The 22485-nt window shown below is 30.4% G+C and overlaps 2 protein-coding genes across 2 annotated transcripts; both read left to right on the top strand.

Annotated features, from left to right (window-relative positions):
• Positions 1-4089: 4089 nt before the first annotated feature.
• On the top strand, positions 4090-6260 carry LOC106764225 (selenoprotein H). The gene is made up of 4 exons (XM_014648472.2): positions 4090-4438; positions 4949-5045; positions 5540-5599; positions 5777-6260. The coding sequence occupies exons 1-4, from the start codon at positions 4161-4163 to the stop codon at positions 5861-5863; spliced, it is 522 nt and encodes a 173-aa protein (XP_014503958.1). The 5' UTR covers positions 4090-4160; the 3' UTR covers positions 5864-6260.
• A 13206-nt stretch (positions 6261-19466) lies between these two features.
• Positions 19467-20805, top strand: LOC106764575 (fasciclin-like arabinogalactan protein 3). The gene has a single exon (XM_014648843.2). It carries the CDS (start codon positions 19648-19650, stop codon positions 20569-20571), a length of 924 nt encoding a protein of 307 aa, XP_014504329.1. The 5' UTR covers positions 19467-19647; the 3' UTR covers positions 20572-20805.
• The last annotated feature ends 1680 nt before the right edge of the window (positions 20806-22485 follow it).

Genomic DNA, 22485 nt, shown 5'->3' with positions numbered 1-22485 from the left:
ATTGACTATAATATTGGAAAGAAAACTATACAGCATATAAGTGAGCATCAAAGAGAAAATTGAAAAAATATAATAGATAAATAATTTAAAATTATATTATTAAAAAATTATATATTTGTTGAGAAAAACTACAACGGTTACAAAGGAATAAAATCTATTCAGACTTAAAATGTCTGTGATATAAACAACCAGTTTTAGTACACAATGAGAAGATTTAAACAATTAATTCATAATTGAAATCAATGATATAATAGTATCTTACAAATAACTCAAACATTTATATATTTGTTGGCTTTGTACTCAAATACAGTTAATACAGTTATTTTAATTAATACATATGTAAAATTATTAAGCAGTGTCTTTAGGAAGAATAATATGAAGAAATATAATTATAATGTAATATTGTAATAATAATTGAGGAATTAAACTATAGTTACGTTATTATTAATTAAAACTAATTATTTTTCTTTGTCTTGCAAAATTAGGTATTTGTTTATTTTCAAGATAACATTGAAAAATAACTTATATAAATGTCAATAAAAGGTAGTTATTGAATCAATTAATTGATTTGTAAACTAATTTAACTATTAAGGACTTTAAAATGACTTAATTTAGGAATTTTAAACTGATAATTATAACCTTCTTGTCTTAACGTCAAATTTGTAGTTTATTTAAATTTTAATTTTCTTTATCGTATTTGAATATATTTCTTATTATTTTTAATTTTATAAACACATGTGATTATTTATCTATTTTAAATATTTTTTGGATTATTTTTTATTTTTTTATGCAATTACTAAGATGATATTATAATTAAAATAATAAATATTTAATTACACATGAAAATTATACACAATAAAAATTTTAAAAAAATTAATAAATCACAAATTTAAATTAAGAAATAAAAAAAATTAAATTTGATCAAGAGTCATTTTACTTATTTAAATAAAATAATATAATTAAAAAATATATATACAACATTTAAACATATAAATAAAATCATTAAATATTTTAATAATAATTTAGTAAAAGATATTTTGTGTATGTCTTTTACACCAAATATGTTTTAAACAATATTCATATATGTCTAATCTAACCACTTAATTTGTATTGTGAGTGTTTTTTATGAATGCAGTGTAATTAATGTTTAAAATTATAAAAGTGGTGTAACTTTTTACAAAGATTTTACTTAAAGATAAGTTGTGTCAAATAGACATTATTAATAATAAAAAAATCGTCTCAATTATATATAATTTCATTTTTAAATTGAGTTGAAATCATTTTACTTATACACAACTTTTGTATATAAGGGTAAAGTCGTTACATAATAACATGATTTTATAGTTTTATTATTTTATTTCTTATTCAAATGTAGAAATTGTTTAAAGATTAATACAACTTATTTGTAACAACAATGCAATGAGTCATTGTATTTTGACATAAACTTTTATAATAGCAAAATTCTTGAAAAAGTAATATCGTTATATAATAACACCACTTCATAGTTCTATTATTATTTTTCTCATTCAAGTATAGAAATTGTTAAAAGATTAATACGACTTTTTTGTAATAACAATGTAATGAGTCATTGTATTTTGACACAAACTTCTATACTAACAAAATTTTTGAAAAACAATTTTTAATTTATGCTTTTATGGTTGATTTACACACAGTTAACTTAAATGTGGAGATAAAGACAGTTACTAACACTCTTGATAATCCTATAGTGAAAAATACTCGTGATGATCCTAAAACAATTGATTGCACTTAAAAAAATTGTTTTATTCCATATACAAAAGTGATACACAGTTTGCATGACTTCAATTTAATCTACCTAGAATCATGAATACTTTTGACGACTTTTCTGTTTATAACTTGCTCTTAAAACAAAGTTTATTGTGTTTATTAATTACTTCTTTGTAACGACAATGTATGAGTCATTGTATTTTGACACAAACTTCTATGTGAACAAATTTCTTGAGAAGTAATTTTTAATTTATGCTTTTGTGGTTGATTTGCACATAATTAACTTAAATGTGGAGATAAAGATAGTGAATAACACTCTAGATGATTCTGTAGTGAAAAACACTCATGATGATTCTAACATATAAAATCATAAATAATAAAAACAATTGACTTACTTCATTAGAAACCAAAGTTTAAGTTGTAAGATAGTCTTTCTCTTATGGAAGAGGATTTCCATTTGAGGTTTCAAGTTGTTAAAGTTTATTTTGTCCTTTTAAATCAAGCCAAAATGAGATAACAAGTGTGATGAATGATTATAAGATTTGACAATTTTTCATTCATAATTATGATACATGTCAAAGATGGAACTCTTAGTTTTATTTGACACAAATATACTATACTAATATTGTTAAGATATATCAAATATTCTATTAACGAATATTAGATAATTAAATATTGTGTTAGTTATAATTTAGATATTATTATAATTTGTGCAAATTTGTGCACCTGTCATTCCTTTACTATACCTTTAGAAATAGTACATCAGAATCATTTTTTAAACATCTTTACATGGTATCAGAGACATGATTAGAGCATACTCTAGCGAGATCTACTTGGGCACATTCTGTTTCACCTGTTATCGGGCCGTTATCAGACTGCCCATTAATATCTACTCTCACGCTTGGTATGTCTATATCTCAACGTGAAGGAGATGTGTTGGAAGTCTCACATCGACTAGAGATAAGACCAATTTATAATATATAAGTGGAGTGCAAACCTCACCTTACAAGCCGATTTTGTAAAGTTGAGTTAGATTTAAAATCCACTCCTTAACAAATACTTCGTAGAACTTTTGTCAAGAGAATTATTCAGTGGAAAAAAATACCGAAGTTATGTCAAAATGCAATGACTACAATACATTGTCATTATAAAATATTTGTGCTAGTCACGAATTTTACATAGACCAAACTATTTTACTTTTACAAAAATAAATAAATAATAAAATTAGTTGCACTTAAACATAATTTGACTCCATATTTAAAAGTCGGACATAATTTATATAATTTCCATTTAATTTAACTAGAATAATGAATATCTTTAATGATTTCTCCCTTTATAACTTGTTTTTTAAACAGTTTATTGTATTTATTAATACTTTATTTGTAACGTCGTTGTGTTTATTAATGATTTCTTTGTAATGTCATTGTATTTTGACACAAACTTCTATATTAACAAAATTCTTGAAAAATATTTTTAATTTATACTTTTATGATTGATTTGTTCTAAATTGATCTAAATGTGAAGATAAAGATAGTAAATAACACTTTTGAGATTTCTGTATTGAAAAACATCAATGATGACACTAATATATAAAATTATAAATAACAAAAGCAATCGCCTTATTTCATTATAAATCATAGTTTAAGATACCCTTTCTCTTATGGAAAAGAGATTTTCATTTAAGGTTTAAAGTTGTCAAAATTTATTTTCTCCTTCTAAATCAAGCCAAAATAAAATAATAAATGTAATAAGTAATTATAAAATTTAACCATTTTTCATTCATAATTATAACATGTTTATTTCACACTAATATACTATAATAATAGTAAAACTTTTGTCAGAAGAATTATTTATTAAAAAGTAATTACCAAAAGTGTGTCAAAATACAATTACCACAATGCCGTTACAAAAAATTTGTGCTAATTTGTACATAATTTATATGATTTCAATTTAATTTAATTAGAATCATTGGGACGATTTCTCCATCTATAATTTCTTCTTAAAACAAAGTTTATTGTGTTTATTAAATTAGGTTAAGTTTTTTTTATGTGAATAATAATAATAATAATAATAATAATAATAATAATAATAATAATAATAATAATAATAATAAACTGACTTAATATTTTCAAGTAATTCAATAAAATAAAAATAAAAAAGTATGATTATAAAGATAATTTAGTTAAAAGAAGTCTTGTTTTGTTATAATAATACATTCTAAAATTCAGGAAATAATTTGATAAAAAGAAATTATACTAAGAAAGGTTTTGAGTAGTGAAAAGTGAAAAGGAAAAGATTGTGGTAGCTAAGGCTCCTATAAAATCCCCTTCAAAGACAGGTAACGACTGCTTCACTTATCATAGGAAACTAACCCTTCCTTTTTCTTCTTTCTTCTCTTTTCTCTCTCTATCACAATGCCACCAGCCAAACGCAAACCCGCCCAACAGGCGCCGGATGCGGCGGCTCCGGTGAGAGTCACTCGTGCGGCAGCCAAGCGCTCCGCCTTGGCCATCTCCAACCCTCCTCCGGAAGAGAAGAAAGTCAAGAAGGCCAAGAAGGCAAAGGCCAGCAGTGGCGGTAGGAAGAAGAAGAACGAGAAAGAAGTAAGTGCTTCGGTCAAAGCAGACAAAGAGGAAGAAATAGAAGAAGATGAAGAAGAGGCTTCCAGCAAGACTATCGTTGTTGAGCACTGGTTCGTCCCTTTCTCCCTCTTTTCTTTTTGGTTCATGGGTAAAATAGAAATGCTTCTTTTTGTATTGTGTGGCTGTGTGTGCTTTTATCTATGTGTATTATTTGAAATAACTTAATCAAAATTTTGTTATTTAGGAAAAAGGTTCTTTAAGTTTTTCAAAATAACAACTTAGTTAATAGTTTTTTTGGGTTAACGGAAATACATAAGAGGAAAATAAGAGTTAGTTGTTTCCATTAGTTGAATAACTTGGTTAAATGTTTTCAGAAATTTTTGCTGTTATGATTGTATTATTTGGTCTGAAAATGTTTATATGATATGTTATTTGTTGCATTTTCTCTTCAATATCATTTCATGTATTTATTGGTGAAGACTTGTAGGTTGTTGATGGGTATTTGTTTTTGTTGTTGTTACTTGATTCATTTGCTGAGGCCAAAGATCTTGCCTTTTGTGTGTTTGTGTTATCGACACTTTCTATATAATGCGTTGTTTGTTGTTATTTGTTATTTTTAGTAAGCAATGTAATCAGTTCAAGATGAGGGCCAATCTGGTGAAAGAACGTCTGGAGAAAGCGGATTGTGGAGTCAATGTGATACTGAACCCTGAAAAGGTATATATACTATGATAGTTCAAAATATGTGGTGTTTTATTCAATAGTCTTTCTTTCTACCCACTAATCAAGTGTAACTTTGTTTAGGTAAGGTTTTCAAAATATGTGTTAGATTTTGTTCTGATCCTTGATGTTGAGAAAACTTGTAGATACCAACAGCTTATGCAGCTGCAATCGTGAAAACCCCATTGACTGTGATTTTGTGAATGAAATTGTGGTCATGAACTGTTTTTGAAAACCTCAATTAAGCAAAACGGAATATTGTTCATTGTGTATACTATATATACTGTTTAGGATTGTTTCAAAGCTGAGTTAGAAAATGCACTATTGTTTTGTGCAGATACATTCAATACTGTTTAAGACTTCTGAGTTCTGAACACACAATGATTACTGAATTTCATATGATATTTAATTTTAGAATCTTTCTTCTCTAAGTTCGGTTATAGACAATTTGATCTGATTATTTCTTCTCTCGTTTTTTATTCAATGAAAAGCCAAGAAGAGGTTGCTTTGAAATACGGCAAGAAGGTGGCAAGAAGTTCATCAGTCTCTTGGTAATAATGAACTATATTTGGAATCATTGTGCTGAATTGTTAATTATCTGAGTTGAATTGAAGTTATTCTGATATAAAACTGATGAACTGAAGATGTATTTCTTCTGCTGGAGATGATTTTGAAAAGGAAAACAGAACTCCAATTTTGTTGTCATCTGAAACTATATTTTGTTTCAGGACATGAAGCGACCATTTAAACCAATGAGGGATCTAGACATGGACAAGGTCATTTCGGATATCATTGATGAGATATCAAACACTTAGTTAACTTTGGTTGTTTGGTATGTTCTATGTTTTGGCTTGACCGATAAATTGTTCTAATGTTAGAATTTCTACAATGGAAACCTGTTCATAATTTGTTAACCAGTTGTATGTGGTTGCTAGTTTGAGAGAGAGAGACAGTCTTTTTGGATATGTTGTTGACTGTCTCAAATGAGTATCAATAGGTTTGGTTTTGTAATTTGGACTGTGTAGATTCAGGTTTCATTTACAAGATATGTTATCAAAACTCTTTGTATGTTTTTCTATTATGGTTTGAGTTGTTGTTTGTAACATCTAAATCCATAATAGTTTTGGAAGGCTAAGCATTAGTATCATCTTCCTCTGTCAGTGTTCTGTCACCTCTATGTTTTTTATGAATTTTCCTTCATTTTCTCATCAACTCTTTGTTTTCTCTATTTTTTATTCTTTCAGTCATTCTTAGTTTATCGAATTTGGAAATGAAAAGTATTAATCTCTTTTAAAATTATTATAAACATGATATTTAATGATATGTATTTACATTTTTTTTAATTATAAATATAATGCCATATATAAAAAATGGTAACAAGTGTGATGTATTACTGATAACTAATTGGTGATGATGGTTCAGTTTGTGTTGCCTTTTCATGATTTATTTTTTCTATCATTGGAATCATAAATAGCAGCATTTCATCCAATAGGCCATTGCAACCTAAATTCCTATCATTTTTGCAATGAGTGTGTTGGTTTTTCAAAGGGTTCTTTTATCCTTCAAAAATTCGTTTAAATTTAGTTTGGTCAAAAATAAAGGAAAATTCTTATTGATTAGGTAAAAACGTGTGATTGTGTTATGTCTTGTCAAGTTTTCTGGTGGTAACATATAATCACAAATTTTACATTAAATTGTATTTTAAAAAAATTTGAATTTAACATGAAGTTCTAAAATTTAAGATATATTTGTTTTCTTTATATATATATTGATAAGAAAATAACAAAGATATGCTTCTAAATAGATTATGTAAATTTTTTTACTAAAATTATCACATCAACCATTATAATATTGAAGTTGGAGAAAAGAGCGTTGTCAACATCAAGCTTTGTTTTTTTTCCAGTTGTACGAAATTTGAAGTTTGATTTGACATTGTAAAGTTTTAAAATTTTGATTTTAATTTATTGAAACTGAAAGAAACTAATTTTATTCTTTATAAAATATATTTTTTATTTAATATAACAAATCGGTCAATATTAAGCAAAAATAAAGAACAAAATATTATAAATTTAATGACGTTATTGACATTGGTGAGATGCTATGAGTTGTGAGAATTTTTTATATAATATATTTTTGTTCTACTGGATCTAATAGTTTAGTGTGATATGCTAAATAAAACCAATAATAGTTAATCTAGTTTATGTACATCAATATTTATGTATTATGTATGGTTTCACAAACTAAATAATTTCCAATATTTTTACTCTTTTGCCTCTTTTTTTAGACTGTATTTTCCAATAGACTATTTATATAAAAATAGAAGCAGTGTAGTATACATAGTTTAATACTGAAATTCCGCAGTGATGAAAACAACTAAAAATAAACAAAACATACTGAAATTTTCAACTTAGAACTAAGCACAGATCAACAATAATTGGCATATCAATGCTGCTATTAAAATCTATCACCAATATCTTTTCAATTGAATTAATGACTCTTTTGGTGGACAGAGTTTACTCAATGCAGAAATTCATTTTGAATCACAAAAAATTTAAATTCAACCGACTAAAACTCAAATTAACTGACAATTAAAACAAATCACACGATACGTATAAGATTTCAAAATTTAAAGACTCATAATACAAGTTAAACCGAATAACACGAGCCAAAACTCAATAAACTCAAACACAAACATAAATCCAGAATATGGAATCCTAAACATAGTAAATGAGAAATTCAAGAATGAACAGATGATTTGAACCTCTCTATTTATATACTTTTTTTTTTTAAATAGACAAAACAGACGTAAACAAAACACTCAAGACATTGAAGGAAACAAAAAAAAAAACACAGAAACTTGAAAGAAATACAGAGACTTTCAAAGAAGAGAAAGCTAATATTGTGTTCGTTTGAAGTGATTTAACTGTTCACACAGATTTGCGAGCGAGGAATGAAGTTGTGTTTTGTGTTTGCTTGAGAAAAAATGCAACAATTCACGATAATGAATTTGTGTCGAAATGTGGGATGCTTGTACTGTTCACTCACCCATGGATGTGGTGAGATTTGGAGGGATGGAAAGCAAATTCTTTTAAATGCCCTTATAACTCAAAATAATTCCCAAATGAACTTTGATACTTAATTGGGTTGTAATTGTATTGCATGTTTACAATAAGAACAAGCTACTGCTTTTGTGATAAAGAGGACTCGTATCCGGTTCCAAGAGAACCTGTATTCGGTTCGAGCGCCATGAAGAAAAACAACATGAAGCTGTATTCGATTCCACTTGAGGAGTATCCAATTCCACTCATATGAAGTAGGAGAACTGAAGCTGTATTCGGTTCCAATGACTGGTATTCAGTTCCAGTAGTATGAATACGAAGAGGGGAAGTTGTATTCGGTTACCCAACCCTCTTGTGTATTCGGTTCCATGGTTGTCGACGTTAAAGCTCGGTTCGAATGGGTTTATTCGGTTCGCATGGAGGAATTAGCTTGCAAGCATGGTGGTTATGGCGCCATATTCACGACGATGGAGGCTGCAAGGTTGGTGGTCTACGCATCTGAGGAAGACGACAATGCAAAACAATTCTTTAATTTTTCAATTGAATGAAAATTAACACAACAGGATCTTGAATTTTAATGATATTCACTATTCTCACATACGCAGAACTTACCTGGATCTATTGTATAGTTCTTCCTGTCAATTGTTCTCCCTTCTCTTAGTCTTCTTTAATGATTTCTTGATGATATAGTAATTGTCAAGGATGTTTTTCTCTGTCAAAGTCACAGTTTCTTTCCTTTTTTGAGAACGTTATGTTCTCTCTTTTTCTTTTCAGAAACTTAACCGCTTGTCAACAGTAGTTAAAACTTTTCCTTTTTTATGATATTTTAATTAACTTTAATAAAATACCAAAAAGCCCTTTTTGAAGTGAGAAGAGAGGGATCAATTTTAATAACTCTAAAATAATACCTATAACTTTAATACCTTATATTCTAATAATCATCACATTAGAATCTTTAATTCAAAGTTATACTTTAAATTACATGAACCAATGTTAAATATTAATATAATTTAACATTCTCCCACTTGGTTCATGTGATGACTTGAAGATCTAAAACGAAACTTTAAGTTTGCACCATTCATTAGAATTATCAAGTCATCATCCTTATATGAATTTAAATGATCGGATCATGGCAGGCAAAAGTCATGAACGACAAGATTCCTTCCATGTATCACATAATCAAAACAACTCAACATAATTTTAATCAATCTTATAACTTTCATGTCTCTAAAAGAGATATAATATGTTACCACAATTAATAATACATGTATATAACTTAATGTGGATAACAATAGAATAAAGAGAAACATAACTTTAATTGAATTCGCAAGTGTCATGATAGTACAAGCATATAACTATACATATCCATATAGATAGATAACATCGTCATGCTAATATTGACTTATCCATAATGCTCATACTTTCAACATGGCAAATAAAAGTTTTGGGCGGTAGTCCTTTAGTTAACGGATCTGCTATCATCAAATCCGTACCAATATGCTCAATCAACACTCTATGTTTCTGCACTTCTTCTTTGACCGACAAGTATTCCAAATCCATGTGTTTAGCACCCTTTGAGTACTTGTCATTTTTAGAGAAGAAGACGACTGCAGAATTATTACAATAAATCCTTATCGGCCTAGCAATACTGTCAATAATGTCAAGCCTCGATACCTAGTTCCGTAACCACAAAGCATGAATCGTGGCCTCAAACCATGCCACGAATTCAGCCTCCATGGTGGAAGTAGCAATGACTGATTGTTTTGCACTTTTCCAAGAAATTGCTCCTCCACCTAATAGATAAACATACCCAAATGTGGATTTTCTTGAATCCACACATCTAGCATAATCTGAATCTGAGTAACAAATCACTTCAAGATGATCTGACTTTCTGTAGATGAGCATGTATTCTTTGATACCTTGTAAGTACCTAAGAACTTTCTTTGCAGCTTTCCAGTGATCCATTCCAGGATTACTTTGATATCGACCTAACATTCCAACAACAAAACTGATATCTGGCCGAGTACAAGTTTGAGCATACATCAAACTCCCAACAACTGACGCATAAGGAATGAACTCCGTGGCCTTTCGTTCCAAATCATTCTTGGGACATTGCATTTGACTAAACTTGTCCCCTTTTTGAATTGGAACTATTCTAGGAGAACATTTTTCCATTTTGAATCTCTCTAACACTTTGTTAATATAACCTTTTTGAGACAAACTTAACAATCCTTGTGATCTATCACGGAATATTTCTATTCCTATCACATAAGATGCCTCATTCATATCTTTCATTTCAAAGTTGCTAGAGAGAAACTTCTTTACATCATGTAACATACCAATATCATTAACAGCAAGAAGAATGTCATCAACATAATAGGACCAATATAACAAACTTACTCCCACTAACCTTTATGTATATACACCGGTCAACGATGTTCTCTACAAAACTATATGAAGTTATGGTATCATTAAATTTTAGATACCATTGTCGAGAAGCTTGTTTGAGTTCGTATATTGATTTCTTAAATTTACACACCAGATTTTCTTTTCCTGTTATTGTGAAACCTTCTAGTTGGTCCATATAAACTTCCTCTTCTAAGTCACCATTTAGAAAAGCGGTCTTTACATTCATTTGGTGAAGCTCTAAATCATAATGAGCCACCAAAGCTAAAACAATTCTCAAAGAGTCCTTCTTAGAAACAGGAGAGAAGGTCTCTTTGTAGTCAATGTCATCCTTTTAAGTGAAACCTTTGGCGACTAATTAGCTTTATACCTTTCAATATTGCCTTTTGAGTCGTGTTTAGTCTTAAAGACCCATTTACAACCGACTTTTTTTGAACCCTCGGGCAATTCAACTAGATCCCATACTTTATGGTCATCCATTGATTTCATTTAATCTTTTATAGCATTCAACCAATTCTTACTTTCCATGGCTTGTCTGAAAGAGACTGGATCTTCATCAATGCTTAAGTCACATTCATGTTCAACAGAGTAAACCACATAATCATTCAAAATAATAGGTCTTTTCTGCCTTACAGACCTTCTTAATGTTGTTTCTTGTGGTTCCTCTATCAATTACTCATTTATGACTTGTTCATTTGTGACTTGCTCATAGTCAATTGGCTCAACATTTATATGCTCATTTTGTGGGATTGGAACATTAACTTGTTATCTCTGTTTATTGTGTGACTGTGATACAACAAGAGGGATAACAACTTCAGAAGAGACATTACATGTAGAAGCACTATTAGTATGCTCTTGAATGTCCACTATTCGTGATTCCTCACTCCCACTAAATTGACCATTTTCAATGAACCGAGCATTTCCAGACTCAACTATTCTTGTACTATGGTTAGGGCAATAAAATCTATATCCCTTTGATTTTTCAGGATAACCGACGAAGTAACCACTAATGATTCTTGCATCAAGCTTCTTTTCATGTGGATTTTATAACCTTACTTCTGCCAGACAACCCCAAACATGAAGATGTCTTAAATTGGGTTTCCTTCCAGTCCATAGTTCATAAGGAGTTTTAGAAACTGCTTTGCTAGGAACCCTGTTAAGCAGATATGCAGTAGTCTTTAATGAATACATCCACAAAGATAAAGGAATATTACTATGAATTAACATACTCCTAACCATATCCATAGGAGTATGATTCCACATTTTTGCTACACCATTTTGTTGTGGTGTACCGGGCATTGTATATTGTGCACATATACCCCGACCTTCAAGATACTTTGCAAATGGACCTGGACATTGTCCATTCTCATCAGTTTTACAATAATATTCACCACCTCTATCAGATCTCACCACTTTTACTTTTCTATCTAATTGTCTTTCCACCTCATTCATGAACACCTCAAGGACGTTCATTGATTGAGAATTTTCATGCAATAGATATATATAACAATAACGTGATAAATCATCAATAAAGGACATAAAATATTTTTCGTCACTCTAAGATTTAATATCAAAAGGACCACAAATATCAGTGTGTATTAACTCAAGAAGTTGACTGTTTCTTGTGGCGGGATACTTTGATATGTGTTTTGTTTGTTTACCCTTAATACAATCAATGGATACATCCCAGTCATCAAAATCCAATTGAGGTAAAATTTTATTTTTTACTAACCTCAACATCCTTTCTTTGGATATGTGACCCAATCTTTTATGCCATAAGAAAGCAGAACATTCCTTTCCTGCACTAGAACTTCTATCAACAACATGTTCAACACTAAACAGGGATTCAGAAAAATTAACATCAAGATTTAAACGATATAAACCATCCACTAATGTACCAGAACCATAATAGTACGAAAGTTTATACAAATGGAAAATACCATTTTCAATCCTAAAGTTAAAACCTAAATAATCCAACTTTGCAACAAAAATTAAATTCCTAGCACAACCAGGAACATAGAGACACTTTTCAAGATTCAAACAATAACCAGTGTCTAGAATCAATTTGTAAGTCCCAATTCCTTCTATCCATGCCTTCATTCTGTTTCCCATATATAAATACTTTTCAGTTCCTTTTATGGGCTGGATTGAAAGGAATCCTTGCATAATATTAGAAACATGAGTGGTAGCTCTAGAATCCAACCATCAGTTATAATTAGGCACTTCAATAATATTTTCTTCAAAACTTACAGAAACATAAAAAGTACCTTTCTTTTCGAACCAAGATTTTCTTTTCAGACAATTTTTCTTTAAGTGACCTACTTTCTCGCAAAAGAAAAATTTCTGGTCCTTCTAGATATTGCCCTTACTAACTTTAATTGGGTCTTTGTCCTTCTTGTTCTTCTTTCCTTATTTGGCTTTACTGAAGCTAGCACCTTCATGAGTTGTGAGATGGATAAAATGATCTTTCATTTTCTTTAATCTCCCTTCCTCTTGTACCAATATGGCTTTGATTTCTTGAAAGTTTCATTTATCCTTAATAGTGTTATAGTTCACTTGGAACTGGCCAAATTCAGGAGGAAAAGAGTTCATGATGAACTATGACCAGACAAACTTTTTGGTAGTCAGCTCACTCATAAGAGTTCCCACAATAGACTTGTTAGCTATGTCTGATTGTGAGTACTCCTTGATCATTTCATGAATTCCTTTGCATTTTCCGTTCTGGGCATAGAAGGCTTTACATTCTCTGCCATAGACATGCACATCAAGTTTAGTGACAGCCTATTAGACCTATGCCAAGCCTCGTAAAGAGACTTCTCATCACTTGTACTGGTCTCTGTAATGGTTGCGGGCATTTCATCCATCATAATAGTCATATCCAAGTCTAAAACACCTAGTTGGAACTGGATTTGTTCTTACCAATCAGCATAATTTAGCCCATTAAACTTGACCACATTGTTGCTCAAACCCGATAAATTCATGTAAGCTGGAAATAATACACAAGCTCATACATTAATGATTTGATTAAAATTGATGGATTCAAACAAATTATTACACTAGTCATACATTCAAATTCATCTTTGGGTGACACTTAAACTGATAAGTAAACATTTATGTCATTCATTTAAGTTCACCTTTGGGTGATTCTTAAACTGACAAATTACATATATAATTTAATAAACAATTAATCATACTTAAGTCTATATGTATGCTATCTTTGGATATACAAACATATTTACTAAGTATATGAAATGTTTCACTTTAATGTCATCAATTATAAACAATAGTTCACCTTTGGATAATCTATAACATCCTTATAACAATGACTAATTACTATATATATATATTCATAATTTAACATCCTTTATGAATAATTTTCACAATACTTCAGAAGTAAATCATATTATGATATCCATACACAGCAAAAGAATCCCAAATTAATAATTTTTAAAGCACTTCTAATAGCAAAAATAATATCATGCAATCTACTCTTACTTTGTGCTTCTTATGGTATCAATACCCCTTTTTAATATATAAAAGGTGTGCCCAGAAAACTAATTCATATCATGCTATTAATTTATATTATTTACAATGTGTGTCGCAACCTATTAAAGTTGCTACTGCTATTCTAATTCACATTACAAACATGCAACAGTAAAGTTGCATTACTATGACGTGCGTAACAATAAAGTTGGCCAAACTTAATTTAATTCCTACGGCAGAATTGTGCAACATTAAAGTTGCTTTCATGCAACAATCAATAAGAAAAAATTTGCGACTTCCAGAAATTCACGTAACATCCAGGAATTATAGTTTCTTTAATCTTATAATAAAATAAAATAAAATAAAACTTGTGGCTTCCAGGGTGAAATTCACGTTATAGGAAATTAAAGGGTGTTATTTCCTCTACCTTCCCAAGTGTTCCTGCACCTCCCACTATTTTAATTTATTTTAAAAATATTTTATACTTTCTTATTATTTTATTTTATTCCAAAAATATCCTACACCTCTTCATTATTCTTGAAAATCTTTCTCTTTCTCCCTCTACATTAATGGAACATTTACATGGTTCATTTACACGACTCAAAAAATATCCTACACCTCTTCATTATTTTCTTAAATAAGTTTGATTCAATCTTATTTTTGTTGAATATATTTTTTTCTCTTAAAATTACTTAATAAATGATAAAATTTTGTTCTAAATTTCTAGAAAAATGTTTATATAGGTGTGTTTTTTTTACATAATATCTATAATTTTTAACATTATATTATGTTTTACCTTATCGACATGTTTGACTCATATAATTTAAATAAAGTATTTAATTTATTAAATAAATAATATAAAAATATTATTAAATACATAAAATATATAAAATAAAATTATTTGTTAAAGATTTAGAATTTATTTAGTTATTTCGGCATTATAAAGTTAATATATAATAATAATAATATATATCATTATTTACTATTAATATTATTATGTTTATTATTTTGTATTTGGATATAACTTTTACTTTTATAAAATGGAAATGGTAGAAACACTAATATTGAAGTTTCCTCTGAATTTTATATTTTGTAATATATCACAAATCTAAATCTGAGGCATGTGAATCCTCCATTAATATAGAGAGAGAAAGAGAAAGATGGTTGAGGATAGTGGAAGAGGTGTAGGGTACTTTTGGAATAAAAGAAAATAGTGGAAAGATCTAGAATATTTTTGAAATAAATGAAAATAGTGGGGAGGTGGAGGAGCACTTGGGGAGGTGGAGGGAGCAACACCCTCTGAATTAAAACAAACATGCAATTTTTTCTTTCATGCCAACAAAATAATTAATATCTGAAAATTTAAAATCCCTAAATTTTATAATTCAAAAAATTAGGGTTTCAAAAATTGAGAAAATTAGCATTCATGGAGTATCATAAAATTTAGAACCCTGCTCTGATACCAATTGTAAGCAATTCTTTAATTTTTCAATTGAATGAAAATTAACACAAGATCTTGAATTTTCATGATACTCACTATTCTCACATGCGCAATGGAAGAGAACTTACCTGGATCTATTGTATAGTTCTTCTTGTTAATTGTTTTTTTCCCTTCTCTTACTCATTTTTAATGCTTTCTTGATGATATAGAAATTGTCGAGGATGTTTTTCTCTATCAAAGTCACAGTTTCTTTCCTTTTTTGAGAAAGTTAGTTCTCTCTTTTTCTTTTCAGAAAATTAATCACAGGAGCGTCTAGTTTCTCCAAGAATCAAGAATACTACATTTGGAAGGAAATTTTCAAAGGTTCTTGAATGTGTTGTCATAGGTTGATCATACTTGCACATTAAGGCATACTTTCTGGAGATCAGATTCATTTCAATCAAGGTTGATTGTGTTCCTGTTGCTGCGACCATGAAGAGGACTTGGTATAGTTCTTTGAATTAGAGTGGGGTATCTCTAAGGGTGACAAAAAGTGGGTGATCTTTCTGGGTGTTTACTATAGTTGATTTGGAGTTAGGAAGGAGATTACATTGAGAGGATTGTTCTTTTTATCTTGCTTGTAAGAACTCAATCAATATAGTGGATTCCTTTCATTCTAAGGTTGATCGAAAGAAGATTGAATGTAGGCAAGTTGATCCAAAAGATTTTGAAAAGTTTTTTAAAGAAAATATTTTTATAAAGGGAAACCAATTCACCCCCCCCCCCTCCCCCCCTCAACTCTTGATAAAGACACTTGGCCTATCTTTTTCTACAACCATGTTACAATGAATAAAGAAAATTGCATTCTGAGTCATCTCTTACCTTGTGTTTGAATAAAGAATTTCACAATTTCTAAGATGCTAAAATACTTTGAACTTGAGTTGATCTCATTTCAAATTGTTTCATTTTGCAAATGTTTCATTTGGATAAGACAATATAAATTTAATGAATTTTAGTTTTCTTGTTTGGATATAATATTTCATTTGCCAACAAGTTCAAAACACTCTTTAAATATAGAATAATTGTTAAAAATTAAAAATATAAATATTGATAATTTTTTGTAGTTGATCTTGATTGATGTTATTTTTTGGTCAAAGCTTCAATATTCATTTTATATTTGCAAAACTTTTTCTTGATTCACATTAAATGACATTATTTTCAAGTTATGAAATGCTAAACTAGGTCACACCAAAGTAAGATTGCACTAGGTCAGGCTCATGTAAGTCCAGGTAGACTTAGTTCAAATTTGAATCAAGCCAAGTCAACTTGAGCTTGAGTCAAGTCAAGTTGGCCAAGTTGGCTTGAACCTCGGTCAACTAGAGTTAGCCTTAACCAAGGTCAAGTCAAGTTGGACCAAGTCCAAGTCGAGCTGAGTCGATTTAGACCTAGGCCAAGTTTAGCTAGTTCACACCTAGCTTAAGTTAAGTTGGTCTGGGTCCAAATTTAACCAAGTTGGTTTGAGCCTAGGTTAAGCTTAGTCACGGCATCTCTCATTCAATCAAGTCAAGATGGACCCGTTGTCATGTAAGTTAATCATTCAATTAAGCTGGAACAATATCATGTTTGGCCTAGCCCGTTTAAGACAAGATCATGGAAGGTCAAACCAAGTTTGCCTAAGCCTAGGTTGAGTCAAGTTAAGATGGCTCGGACTTGCACGAGTCAAGTTAGTTTGAGTGAGTCGGGTCAGTTCAGGCTAAAGGTCAAGCTGAGTCATCCTAAGCTGAAATTCGAGTTGGGTTGTCTAGGGTTGAAAGTCAAGTCAAGGTCAAAGGTCGAGACGAGTCGTACCGATCAAAGGATATAATCGAATTATTAAAATATTTTTAAAATAAAGTTTTGCCTTAAAAAATAAATTAATTTGCTTTAGCTAAACAAACTATTATAAGATATTCTAATGGTGAAATTAGAATGTTCTAATTAGTCCATCGAAACAAACTTTTTAAGAAAGGTAGAAAATTCAATTGGGATTAATTCAATCACCATGTATTTCAATTTTTTTAGAATTATTAAAATTTCTTATCCACTAGTACAAGAAAGACTTTTTATATTAGTTCCAGAACCGATATATATATATATATATATATGCGAAATAGAAAGTTTCAACTTTCTATACCAGTTGTACAGGTAGAGAAGATGTCACTTTTTATACTTGTTAACCCCACAACTAGTATAGAAAGTATTTCACACATTTACATCCTTCCCACCATTTTTCTTCATTTCGTTTCACATTACTCAAACCCAAGCACAAGTGTGACAATAATATGATTTTCAAAATTAGTTGTAGCGGTTGAAATTCTTACATAACATAACTTGCATAAAAGGAAAAAATAATCGTAAGAAATTCCGAGCTTCTTCCCTGAATATAAAGAATAAAAAATATATCCAGAAACAACAAACAAGTATCAATTTATACATCTATCCCATAGAAAAAAAACAAACAATAAAAGGAAAACACTTAGCCAATACCAGGAACTTATATCGTCTTAACGTCATTCTTCACGCAAAACCTGCCTAATCAACGCCTTATTCTCCTCCACTTGTGACAACTTTTGAACGCGAATGTTGCATTCTCCTTTGTCGTTGCAGTTCCCCATGAGCCAACCAGCGGCTTAATTGTGCTAATAGAGGCAATGGCTCCTTGTTCCTGTCGTAGAGCAAGAGAATCAAAATCGCAATGATGTTGTATTCCTTGAACCCTAAATGAGTGAAATCGGCAGTTTGATTGCGTCACATGCAAGAAGAAGCCCTAAATGAGAGAAAATACTTTGAGAACCTTCTATTTATGTGTTAACAAATGAAAAAAAAAAGAAACTACTTTCTATATTAGTTATAAGGTTTAAACCTCTTTTTGGTCCCTAAGTTATGAGCAGATGTTCAGTTTAGTCCCCGCTTTTAAAAATGTAAACCTTTGATTCCTAAGTTATAAAAAATGTATCAAATGAGTCCTTTTTTTATGTTCATGGTCAAAGTACAAAGAGCAATCTAAAGTGTTGTTATTATTAAGAAACAAATCAGAGCAATCTAAAGATGTAGCGGTTGTTAAGAAACAACCAAAAACAATATTTCAAGTTAAAAAAGGACCCATTTGATACATTTTATTTATAACTTAGGGACCAAAAATTTACATTTTTAAAAACGGGGACTAAACTGAACATCCGCTTATAACTTAGGGACAAAAATAAGTTTAAACCTAGTTATAACTAGAACCAATATAAAAAGTTTGTTTTTCTTTTTACAAAATGTTAGTGTCCTTTTTCTACATTAGTTATAACTAGAAACACTGTAAAAAATTTCTTTTTAATTATAAAAATGTCACTTCACCCATTTTAATTACAAAAATTTCTATGTTAGTATTATAACAATGGATTATAATTGATATAAAAAATTATTATAAAATTATCAAAAGTGATTTTTACAAAGAAAAATATTTTTTTAACAACTTTTTTTTTATAATTATTTTACGTAATAATTCATGATTAACTCATTTTAAATTTTAAATATATGAACCAATAAAACAATGACACATAATTTATTATAAAATAATTATTAAAAAATGTTGTTATCGTATCATTCCACTGAATTACATAGGTGATCAAAATTGAATGTGAAAATATAATGGTCCTGTATATCTTATTCAAACACATTATTATATTTCCGCAAATGATGAGATCATTAATCTTAGATTCACCTTCTAAAGTTTCCGATAGTCCTCGTTCACAATCTTAAAAATACTTGTTTATAAACAAATATCAACATCTTGGGTGAATGGCTTGATTTTGTAATATAAAATTTCACCAGATATATTAGACCTATAAAAAACGAAAATGTATTGGTGACAAAAACAGTGAGAAAGCAGATTTATTTTGATTGCATGAGCACCAAGCATGATGAGCCTAAAAATATAAAAAAACTTGAATATAGAAAAACGTGGTTAACCATTGAAATGTTTCTGGAAATAGTTAAGAGAGAGGTTCACGTTAAGCCGTTAAGGAAATAGGGTTTTGAAGAGGAATCGAAAGCATAAATTAGAGTTGTAGGAAGCAGAGAAAGGCATGAGTTGAAAAGTTATCTTCAAGCTTGGTTGGTTTTGGACACAAAAAGCATAATAGAGACAAAGGAAAGAAAGCATATAATAAAAGTGAAGAGAAGAAGCTTAAAGAAGGCTCCAAAAATGAGTTTCAAAAGCTCTTCTCTTCTCTGCATAGCGCTTCTGCTTGCATTGTCTTCAACTATTAATGGCTTTAACATCACAGAGATGTTGGAAAAGTATCCAGAGCTATCCTCATTCAACAAGTACATCACCGAATCCAAGCTTGCAGACCAAATCAACAGCCGCAACACCATAACCGTTCTTGCTGTTGAGAACGGCGCCATCTCTTCCATTTCCGGAAAAACCCCAGAAGTCATTAAGGCCATCATCGCCACCCACATCATCCTTGATTACTATGATGAGAAGAAGCTCATGGAAGTTCAAGCTAGCAGCCCCCAGTTGACAACCCTCTACCAGTCCACAGGCCTTGCCGTCAACCAACAAGGCTTTGTCAACGTTTCACTCATCGGCGAGGGCGAAATCGCCTTCACCCCCGCCGGCACTAAAGACTACTCAGAGCTCGTCAAGACCGTCACCACACAGCCCTACAACATCTCCATTCTTCAAATCACCAAGCCCCTCATCGCCCCAGGTATTGACAATCAAACCAAATCTGCACAGTCACCACAACAAGCTAAAGCCTCTCCCCCCACAGAGACAGCCAAGGCACCAGCTCCCTCGACAAAGAGTGGCAAGGCACCTGCTCCTTCCACAGAGAGTGCCAAAGCACCCGCAACGAAAGACGGTGCCAAGGCACCAGCTCCAGCGGAGGATGCAAAATCTCCTACTGCACCCGAGTCTGCTGAGGCACCAGCTCCTTCGGAAACTGCGGCCGCGCCTTCACCTGCCGAGTCTCCTAAAGCAGATGCCCCAACAGAAGCTGATGCCCCTGCAGATGGTCCCGCTGCTGATGCTGCTGCAGATACTGCAAGCTCCTCCACCATTATTAAGATGAGCTTGGTTGGATCATGCATGGCCTTCGCTTCACTCTTGATTGTTTTATAAACTGCTTTATGAAATAAAGATGATATAGATATCTATATCTATCTATATATAGATATACATTTTATTACACTTATATGAAGAGGAGGAAGAGAATGAGAACAAGGGCCCTCAGGAAGACACAAAGGGATATCGGAAAGGATGATGTAGAGTACGTTGTCGCTGAAAATGTGGGTCAATGAAAATAAACTTGTATTTTACTGGTTGCGACCTATAAATAAAAGAAGAAGTAATTTATATTTTCATGTTTGTTTTAAGAATGTTTTTTTTTTTTCCTTTTTCGTTTGATGTCTTTTTATCCGAGGGTTCAGGTCATATGTGCTAAAAAATCTGAAGAGGGATTTAAACTGCATTCTTTTATTAGAACGGTGCAATTTTGTTTTGATCTTATAAAATTGCACAAATTTAAAAAGAACGTGGAAAATCACAATGGCACCGTGAAAAAGAAGCAATTCTGCTGAAAAAGAAGCAATTCTCCATTGAGCAAGAGTATCATAACATATTTTTATATTCATTTAACACACAAAAAATATAAAAGTAAAATAGTAATAAATATGTAAAGTTTTGTTAATTTAAGTTCTGAGTTGAAAATCAATTCATTTTGACAAAAGTGAAGTCAATCCAAACATTATATATGCAAAGATTAGTTTGGTTTTCTTATTAGAAGTATAAGGAAAAATTTATTTGACAACTCTTTTTTGACAATTTTTTTACAATACATAAATAGTTTGTGATTGGTCTCTTTCGAATATCATTTTTAAAATAAATTCAAACAGACCAATAAAATGATAACACTTATTCTGTTATCAAAAAGTTGTTAAAAAAATTGTTAAAACATCAAGATCCGAAAGTATAATATTCTATTGAATATGAAAAAAGTTTGGGTAAGAACTCTTTTTTTACAACTTTTTGACAACTTATACATTATAACTTTTGATGGGTCCATTTTAAATATTTTTTAAAAATAAATTCAAACAGACCAATAAATGGTGACATATATCTTGTTATCAGAAAATTGTAAAAAAAATTGTGTTAAAATATCATATCCATTGAATATACATTCCAAAAAATAATGGATTATAAAAGGACTTTATTTTGAGCTCGTTTGCAATCCTTCAATAATTTACGACGGTTTTACTAAAATCGTATTTCATTTTCCCGGACACATTAAGTCAAATGATAATTATTATGGTTTCTTTACCTTGATTAAACTTTATAATTGAAAACTCAAAAGGATTGTACGTCATATTTTCACATAATTTTATGGCGAAGACGCATTTCATTATTTTATATTTAATTTTTGGTTTAATACATCATTTGGTACCTACTTTTATGGGTTTGATTCAAAATGATCTTATTTTTTAAAAAAGTTCAGTAATGTTTCATATTTCATTAAAAAATGTTCATTCCGGTCCTTTTCGCTCACACCGTTAAAAACTTAACGGTGCAGGTGCCATCGTGGCTAAAGCTGGGTGAGCTGTGAAATTTAATAAATACGTGGCATTGCACTTGTAAATATTTTAAAAAAATTAAGAAGACGTAAGGTAGGTTATAGGTTTAAGGTTGGGTTAAAGAAAATTACCCTTTTTCTAAGAGTGATTTCACCATTTCTGGATTCAACATTGTACTGACAGTGGTGTGTCAAATTTAGAAAGGATTGAGCCATAAAACTGTGTTCCCTATTGCTGGAGAACTTTCATATATATACAAATAATTACAATCTGTCAAGCTGATTTTCAGTCCACTAAATAAGCTAAAATATCATATACATTTATTACATTTAATTATCCTAACTAAGAGAATAATCGTTGCATATCTTTTCCATTAATGAAAATGTCAGCTATTTGAACAGCTGTGGAGACATGTGGTAGAGTGATGACCCTACGATCATATGCTTCTCGGATAGAATGACAATCG

This window comes from Vigna radiata, chromosome 6 (genome assembly GCF_000741045.1).
Source record: "Vigna radiata var. radiata cultivar VC1973A chromosome 6, Vradiata_ver6, whole genome shotgun sequence".
Lineage (NCBI taxonomy): Eukaryota > Viridiplantae > Streptophyta > Magnoliopsida > Fabales > Fabaceae > Vigna > Vigna radiata.
Note: the sequence above shows the minus strand (reverse complement) of the source record. Positions and strands in the feature narration are given on the sequence as shown.